Source organism: Gymnoscopelus microlampas (assembly GCF_963454915.1).
Source record: "Gymnoscopelus microlampas genome assembly, chromosome: 11".
NCBI lineage: Eukaryota > Metazoa > Chordata > Actinopteri > Myctophiformes > Myctophidae > Gymnoscopelus > Gymnoscopelus microlampas.
The window spans coordinates 23439166-23449165 of NC_139948.1; the positions used below are offsets into that span (position 1 = coordinate 23439166).

The following is a 10000-nucleotide window of genomic DNA, read 5'->3' on the forward strand; positions in this document are numbered from 1 at the left end:
ATAGCCGAGTGGACAAGACTCCTGCTAAAGTGTGCATTTCTTTAGCCTGGGACTGCTTCGCTACGTTCGGCGGATTTTGTTTCTCACTTCCTATACAGTCTGGAAAGCCTCCTATCTCCGTGCACAAACGAGTGAAAACGACTCGCGGCTTCTGATTGATCTGTAGGGGGGGGGCGGGACCAGTGTTGTCCAATGTAAAACTCGAGTCACTTCCTGACATGTCTACGTCATTAAAATACGACTCAAATGGAGGCTGGCCAGACTGATAAGCGAAGTGAGAAAACAAATCAGCCGAACTTGGTGAATCAGGCTGGATCCCAGGCTACCATTTCTTCCCCTCTCAAAGTCCTATATCTCTATAGATGGCGTCATTGTGAAGTGAAGACTGAGGGAGTGATCAGTGTCATTTACTATTCGTCGTTCATGTCTGACATTTTGGGGGAAGACCAAATATTTTGGAGGCATTATGTGTGATGCTGGTAAGTTTGTTCATACAGCATGTACATACAGTCCATCTTAGCCAGATAAGTGCTGAGATGGACTTGTGAGCTTGTAAATCCTTTGTGCGACACGTACTACCAAGTTGAAAATGTATTTGTTGACATAAAATAATCAAACAACTTTATGCTTCTTGAAAGTAATTGTTAGAATAATCCCTAAGAAAATAATTGATAGTTGCAGCCCTGGTCAATACAATACTCAGAGTACTTACAGTAGCCTAAATACACACTCAAAAACGTAATGTTAGCCAGTTTAGACCGTAAAGACAGGCATAAAAGAGACAAGATCACAGAATGTGCCAGGCTCAATGTAGATGCACGCACATCAAACACACTGTGTGGTATTTTGTTTGATGTGTAAACAATGCTTGGGCTCAACATTACAAGGTAATGTTTCCTAACTGACTAAAGAGACAACATGACTTCTTAGCATCACCCTCCACTCACTCACTCTTCAATGCACGCACACACGCACGCACGCACGCACGCACGCACGCACGCACGCACGCACGCACGCACGCACGCACGCACGCACGCACGCACGCACGCACGCACGCACTCACACACACACACACACACACACACACACACACACACACACACACACACACACCGCACGCACGCACGCACGCACTCACACACACACACACACACACACACACACACACACACACACACACACACACACACACACACACACACACACACACACACACAGAGGCATGCCGATGTAGAAGTATCAATTAAAGGTATTCACTGAATCCACTTTTTGTAAACGTATACAGTACGTATATGCGTCTTGCCGTCTTCATGTTTGAACTCATCCGGTTCTTCTGAAACCTCTGCATCGTGTTAAAAATATATCACAATGCTATAGCCTGACTTCAGCCAAGGTTCTGAAGCATGATGCTGTGACCAAAGAGTTTCAGATACTGGTGGACGTCCTAAATGGTAATACGCTGGCCTCCTTCTTGTTTATTGTGGCAACTATGTCAACTATGCAGTTGACATTGCTCTAGTGTCGGACACAGCAGAGAAATGGAGGGAACTACTGGCAGTAAAAATGGAGTGCAGGAAGATCAGGCTGAAGCCCAAAGAAACTAAAGTAATTTAACATGGAGGACAGAACCATTTCTACTGCAAGTGGGACATGCTTGAGGTAATCATAGACTTAAACTTTATCCCTGTGTCTCGACTGCCTCGACAGAACAGGATCTGAAAGTCCGGAGGGCACTTGCATTGGATGCCTTGTATGGGATGAGGAGAGTATGTAAATCTGACATGGGATATTACCTCAAGAGGCGATGTTCATGGCTACAGTAGACTCAGTACTGCTACTTTATATGAGGCTGAGACCTGGACACGTACAGAGGAAAAGGCCCTGGATGGTGTCTATACAAGAATGCAATAAATGGCACTTGATGTCACATGGGCGGACCACATCAGAAACATGGGCCTCTAAGGAGGCCTCTCGCAGGTCTGGGCACTGTGTCAGGCACCCGGCAGGAACTGGGAGCGAGCGAACTGACACTGTGGGAGCCAACCCAAGGCATAGGCGGCACCACCTACGTAGACACACTGTTGTGTGGGAGCGGAGCTGACAACACTGCAGAACTCTGGACCCTGATACTGGATAGGAGGGAGTGGAGGGCAACGATGCAGAAGTCTCTAGATGGAGTCGGCTAGTCCGCACTCATGGATCGCATCTTGAGCATGTAAGATCTGCTATTTCAAGTACAAATGAAGCTTAACACCCCTCTGTCATGATCCCTTGCCCTGTCTCTTCCTCAGCCTTTATATCTTTCTCTTTCCCCTCTCTCTCATTCTGTCGTTCTCTGTCTCTCTCATGTTGGATAAATCTTTGCCCCTGTCTCCATTACACGACAGTCCATAGCAGTTACAATAACCTGAGATATTTGATTTGATTTTACTTCATTGTCCCCTTGGGGAAATTCTTACTCCACATTAGACCCATTCTAAGAAGCAGTGAGCAGCTCAGGGACCAAGTCCAGTGGTAATGCCAGTACGTTGGCCTAGGGCAAGGGTTCCCAAACTTTTCAGGCTGCGACCCCCCAAAATAATGTATTTGAACTGGGGACCCCCCCCCCACCCTGACAAATAATTGTAGGCCTCACATTTATTTTGACTCGGTTCAACAGATAAATATTGTGAAAATAGCTGAACTACAAGCTTACAACGCCTCGCACTGCAAGGCATCTTCTTATGTAATTACGACAATTGGTATTAAAAAGGTCTTAAAGGTCATTCAATTGTAACTTTAGAAATGTGCAGATAACCTGTATAGATTTATATTGTATGTTGTTTTTGTTTTTTACTGTGAGTGAGAAAACAATGTTGCACATTAAGCTAATCATCTGGGGACCCCACAAAATCATTTGGGGACCCCCTGGGGGTCCCGGCCCCCAGTTTGGGAACCACTGGTCGAGGGTACTGGCAGGTCTGCCTTTTGGTGTGGGAGGAAACTAGAGTACCAAGAGGACACCCAACACAAACACGGGGGGAGAACATGTAAACTCCACACAGAAAGGACCCCCCTGCCGTGGTTCGAACCTGGGACCATCTTGCTGTGAGGCAACAGTGCTAACCGCCGCATGGTTATTGTCTGGATATTCAAAGAGATTATTGGAATATGGACCCTCTGGAGCTGTACTCTTCTAGAGAGCACATATAGACCAACTGTTTCAGTTTCTAAACTATTCACCTCCACCTTCCACCTCTGGAGTTCCTGTGCACAATCCAGTGTGCCGTTCTCACTCTGCCACGAGACACTCAGGCTCACCTCAATATTTTGTTTTAGGACATTTAAGCGCCTGGCAAGGCATTAACCCTTTCCTGTCTCCTGAATGGTTGCATTTGGGTTCCAAACAAAACTTCTTAACTCCAAATGACCAAAGCTCAAGGTTGTCAAGTATCTGTGGTCTGATATAAACAGCTGTCACCACAGTAAAATCCTCAGTGTTCATTCATATATCCATTTTTAACTCAGAGAGTAACCAAATGGAAGGGTCCATTTGGTTACTTACATTTTACGCTCGCTGATTTAAATTAACAAGTAACGCTCAGGATTTCACCATGTGTACAGCAATAGGCATTTCCATCATTTTCACACATCACTTATTTTTATTTTTTTAAACACATGTGGTCCTTAGAAATCATAACATGGTTGACTATGTAGATTTCTGTAATTTCTTAACCACAAAAGTGCACAAAGTAGGTTGTGGGAGAGTAAGTGGAGTCATTTAAGCTATAGATGTCTTGGCTGAGTAATAGCTGATGAGAATAGTTTGTCAGTTTGTGAAGGATGTGAAAACACAAAGGTCATATCACATTACACATAGAAACACCTGGGGGAGGGGAACACACACACACACACACACGCACAGGCACACACACACACACACACACACACACACACACACACACACACACACACACACACACACACACACACACACACACACACACACACACACACACACACACACACGGGCACACACACACACACACACACGGGCACACACACACACACACACACACACACACACACACACACACACACACACACACACACACACACACGACACATGATGAAACATTTGTGTACTTTAACACACATAGTGCATATGAAAAACATTATAATAACTACAAATTGTAATCAAAGACATTGCCTATTCAAAAGAACACAAACACACATGCACATGCACATGCACATGCACATGTGAACATACACACACACACACTAAGCCTCTGACTGTGTAGCCAGTGGTGTGGATGACAAATTATCCCCCGTGAACCAATCACCTTCCTCTTAATGCAGAGACATCGGCCAATAGCAGGGTCTCGTCATGCTGTTTTCATCTGTTTGAACAGAAACATGCGGATCTATAGACTTGCATGCATGCACGCATGCACACGCACGCGCACGCGCACGCACACGCACACGCACACGCACGCACACACACACACACACACACACACACACACACACACACACACACACACACACACACACACACACACACACACACACACACACACACACACACACACACACACACACACACACACACTAATCCATTTTCCTCTCTACACTGTGGTATGAGTCCCCAGAGAGGAAGGAGGGAGGTGAGGAGATCAGAGGGAAATAAAGGAGAGAGGAAGAATTTGGGGCGACCTCTCTCACAGTTAGAAACCCCACCAACACATGCTTACATATCCTCTTTCTTTCTTTCTTTCTTTCTTTCTTTCTTTCTTTCTTTCTTTCTTTCTTTCTTTCTTTCTTTCTGGCTAACCGTTAATAGATTCATATTTATGCATACAGCATTTTAATAACTAGGGCGATGTCAAATGGGAACGATGCCCATGGGAACACATGCCACTCTACGTATACAATACTGTAATACCTGCTGTTAGAGTACTAGCTGCTGTACACATTAGACAGACAGATACAGAGATATTTGGACTGTTTGGACAACCACTGATCTGACCGAATTCTCACTTGGCACAACACCGGGTCCTCTGTGATACATGCAGCAAGTTTGAAGTCTATTGGTCGGACAATACTACACTACACACACTTACAATATTCAATATTGATATATACAATACAAATACAAATAGATGCAATGATACAGATTGATTGATTGATTGATTGATTGATTGATTGATTGATTGATTGATTGATTGGTTGGTTGGTTGGTTGGTTGGTTGGTTGGTTGATTGACTGGCAGATTCATTCAAATGTACAGAGTTGTTGCCTTGACATTTAATTCACCCTGACAGGCAGTAGGCTAAGTTCCTCTTGGGACTGGATCACTAGCTCCTCCTGGTGGACATATTGAAACATCACTCCTACCGTGGTTCTCAACCTTTTCAGGCCATGACCCCCAAAATAATCAGATTTGAACAGGGACCCCCATCCTGATAAGCACTTGGAATGTAGGAGTTGAAGCATTCAATTTTCGGTTCCACAGATAAATATTGTGAGAATAGCAGATCTACAAGCCTTGCAAAGGAGACGTTGTGAGCTTGTAGATCGGCTATTCTCACAATCTTTGCCTCTTTCTTATTATAAGACTATTTGACCAATGTTTTACCAGTTTTTTATTGTATAGTTTGTTGATTACTTTTGATGGTCTTTTTCTTTTCTTTCTGTTTAAAAAGGTCTAAAAGTCCTAAGGCTTAAATTGTCACTTCACTGTCATCTGGGGACCCCCAAAAAATGTCATGTTTCCTTAGCCTTAGCAGCGATGTACGACCAACTGAATAACCATGTCAAATCAACCAATACGGTCAATTATGAATTTAAAACAGGAACAGTAATAACAGGAACAGTAATACAAGTTAAAGTTAAATGTGAGCTGATACAAAAATCCAAATAGATTTCTATTACATTTCTCCTAACACGCAGTGATGCAGTCACACAGTAATACGATTTGTTTAATAGCATGTATGTATCTTTTAATAGACGTATCTAAGGTATGGCAATATTGCCTCATCCTTGTGCGTATGCGGAACCTTCAGAGGGGGAAGCATTTGACAGGCGCACCTTATACAAACAGCAAAACATGGAGGAGTTTCCGTCTAACGCTCCAGAGCGTGAGTTTTAAAGCTTATTTCATTCTAAATGGCATTTGTGAGGCAAATAATCCGTCATGATATGATTTCTTTAATAAGTGTTGCAGTTGACGTTTCTGAATGTTAAGTTTGTATGCAAGTGGTTGAGCTTATCGGGTCAGTCCATGTTGTCCACTGATCTGACCACTATCTGATCTAGCTCCGACGGAACCTCTCCCTCCGCTGTATAGCTCCGAGATGAGGTTCCTCGTTAGTTACTGCCGTCTGTTTTCGAAATGGTCGCACGTCGTCCACTTTACATGTTTCTTACCCCTTTCTGCACATCGTATCCAAAAAGTAAAGCATTTCCGCCACTCTCTCAGATGTTTGAAGTTTTAACGCGCCATAAAAGCCATCCAACGGGTTGAAGAAAGTATTTAATTTGCCTCGGTTTTCATCCGGTTACATGGTTTTTAAGACATTGCGCAAGAGTTGCTCCCGTAGAGATAACATTACTGATGACCCTACTGGTCAAATGTTGAATTGCATCTTCTAATGCAAAATATTATGGAACCGGATGAAAACCGAGGCAAATTAAATACTTTCTTCAACCCGTTGGATAGCTTTTATGGCGCGTTAAAACTTCAAACATCTGAGAGAGTGGCGGAAATGCTTTACTTTTTGGATACGATGTGCAGAAAGGGGTAAGAAACATGTAAAGTGGACGACGTGCGACCATTTCGAAAACAGACGGCAGTAACTAACGAGGGACCTCATCTCGGAGCTATACAGCGTACAGCGGAGGGAGAGGTTCCGTAGGGGCTATATCTGATCCAGACCCACCTGACCCTGTATGTCTAAAGAGTCATCATAACCTACTATTAAAGCGTCAGAATGTTTTTTAATAGACAATAACGAGTACAGAAGTACCGAATAGACCAAAGCACCTCGAACCGAAAGCCTCAAATGAGAGAATGTCGCAGAATAATAATAAAGCCTGACTCTGTACATAACGGGTAACGTTACACAATGCTTAGGCAGGCTGATTTCTCTGACATATTGTTTGACATTATTTTCTTGCTTGTCAAGATGTTTTGGGGGAAGTCAGTTAATACATTCCTTATGTGAAGGGTTATGTTATAAATGTCTCACCTGGAGCCAGTGTAATACTGCAGTAGCTATACATGAATTACGATTAAATAATCAATATTGTAATGTGAAGGTCCAAGTTCAACCCTCCAACCATACACAACCTTTCAACCTATGCTTGAAGACATGTTGATTTAGCAATAATCAACTTTAATAAGTCATTATTGGGGAGAAGCATCATAATGAAGAAACAGAATATGTTGAGGAACTGCTAGGTGTTCTATGTTTTAATTGAAATCATTGAGACTCAATCAAGCAGGAAATGGGTAAAAAACATGCCTTGTGAATAGTACTTCTACTACTACTATGTGAGGTCACGGGACTCCCTCTTTCCTTGGTGTTTCGCCTTGATTGCGCTTAAACCCTAACATTTAACTTCACTAAAACTATGCCTAAACCTAACCCTAACCTTAACCTAGCCGCAAGCAACTCTTAGATTCTATTGTATTTTTAATATATGGAATCTAGAGTTGGCAGCTCATACATCCAAACAGAAAAGTCAGATCTGATTGTATTAAACAACGTTAAACTCACCAACATTGCAGCTGTACGGAAAGCTTGAATTATCCTCTTCTATCAGCAAAGTTTTTGTTTCATAAAAATCCACTATAGATGTGTTATGAGCTACTTCCTGTCAATAAATACCGTGCAGGTGATTATTTGTGTTGGAGTTTGAAAACGCTCGTTTTCAATGACGCAACGTCCTGCTTTGTCCTGCATTATGTGCAATTTCGCTAACATCGCTTGATACAATCAGATAGGACTTTTCTGTTTGGATGTATGGACTGTCAAGGGTTGGTATTGCAACTCTAGATTCCAGATATTAAATATAGGACCGAAGAATTGCTTGCGGTTAACCCTAACCTCACAAACACTATGCCTAACCCTAACCCTAACCCTAACCTCACAGAAATAATGCCTAAACCTAACCTCAAAACGCCCTGGGCGAAACATCTGGGAAAGATCCTCCCGTGAGGTCACAGTTTTTAATCCGGTGTTTTTCATTTTACTATATATACCATGTCTAATTATAGCTTCCTTTATTTTGTTCCACTTTTTACTTGATATTGTCTTGACTATATTCAACTACAACTGGTGTTATGAAAGTACATGTATCAGTGTTTCTATAGTATTTCAATATTATTATTTATATGAAATGAATTGGTACATAATGATGCAACCCTAGACTGGAGGTTCACTTTGTTAACCCAGTTCCTGAACATATGTTCAGCCTGATTCATACTATGGTTGACGGGTGTCGCATGATGGAGCATAAATTAGGCTTTATTGTCACCTGCAGACTGTCCTGGGACCCAGAGTGAGCAGGCAGGGAAGAGCTCATCATGTGCGGGCTGTCCAAACCAAAAGATATGTGCCTCTGGAGAAGCCAAGGCACCTGACCCTGGTAAGACTGATGAGACGCAGCATGGTGGAGGTGCTGCCTTTGGGGTCCTTTATAGTTTTGTATTGCAAATCAGGCGCTAAATGATGTATAGCTGTAGTCTTGTTGAGTGTTGTTGGTTTATTTCTATTTTTATTTTTATATGCGGTATGTCTCTTTTCCCTTGTTCCCTCTCTGTCTTTGTCTGTCTGAGTCTCTTTTCCTTGTCTTTATTATTAAGACTCTTCTTTCTTCAGAACTCCCCACTCCACCAGTCTGTTCTCTTGTCCTTTGCTCACCTCAGGCTCGGTCTTCCTCTAATCTCTCTGGGCCCGATTTACTAAGCTGTTTACGCCCATATTTTGAACGTGAAGGAATTTACGCAACTTCCCACGTTAGCGGTCTGATTCATCATTCTTTTATTGTCGGTGAATTTTGCAGGAGGGCCGTTCTTTCTCACTTCTGCTCGGAGGCTCACTTACATGGGACCAAAGTTTGCATATGTCATTAGAATACCTTATTCTTAATCCAAAATCAATTGCAATAGTACCAAACCTCAAATAAAATATTCACTGTATGTGCCCAACATTTGTCAACACATGTAAAAAAAAGAAAGAAAAAAAGATGTCAACATTCTATTGCTTGGATGCATATTATAGACTTGATGCGAATTCAACAGATTGTTTTTTCTTTTCAGTATACGCATGTTTGCCGTTTTTGCAAGTTTGGCCACAGTTCTGTGTATTGGGCTTTCATGCCAACTCCAAAGTTACACTATTAATTTATAATATTTACCACATCACATGAAGGCAGTCTTACCATCTTGATAAGGATACAGTATGGATGAAATCTACTGTGTCCATTACTCCATTTCCAATTCCAATGTAGGACATTGGAGGATATGTTTGTCCAAAGGACAGTTTCCCCTCTGTAATCAATAAAGCTCTGATTAAAAATGATCGCGGATTCCAGATTTCCAGCATCATCTTTTTTATCTGGGCAAAGGTGAGTGTGCAATTGTTCAGTAGGAAAGGGCTTATACAATATCCATTCCAAGTTTTATTAGCCTTTGAGGTTAAACTGTAAACAAACTTCTTATTCTCTTCATTACACGTGAGAGTCGGCTATTTACTTTATAAACGTTTAATCGTGTGAGGGACTCGCTTGCGCAGTGCGTCGCACCGCGTTGTCAGCTTGTAGATCTGTCCATTTTGAAGAGTGGTGACGTATTTCGCCAGTTTCCCGGTTGCCTTTTATGGTCTTAAATAGGGCGTTGAGCAATGCAAATGATTCTCCACGGGAACACGCCTCTGACTGTCAGACAAAACAGAACAGCTTAGTGAATCTGGCCTCTCTCTCTCTCTCTCTCTCTCTCTCTCTCTCTCTCTCTCTC

General features: G+C 42.5%; 1 protein-coding gene across 1 annotated transcript in view; it reads left to right on the plus strand.

The window, feature by feature from the left end:
- The first annotated feature begins 6060 nt into the window (after positions 1-6060).
- nubp1 (nucleotide binding protein 1 (MinD homolog, E. coli)) overlaps positions 6061-10000 on the plus strand; it is a 15054-nt gene continuing 11114 nt past the window's right edge. The window contains exons 1-2 of the mRNA XM_084072079.1: positions 6061-6119; positions 8527-8631. Coding sequence (XP_083928205.1) covers positions 6089-6119; positions 8527-8631 — 136 coding nt within the window. The 5' untranslated portion in view covers positions 6061-6088. The remainder of the gene's footprint in view (positions 6120-8526; positions 8632-10000) is intronic.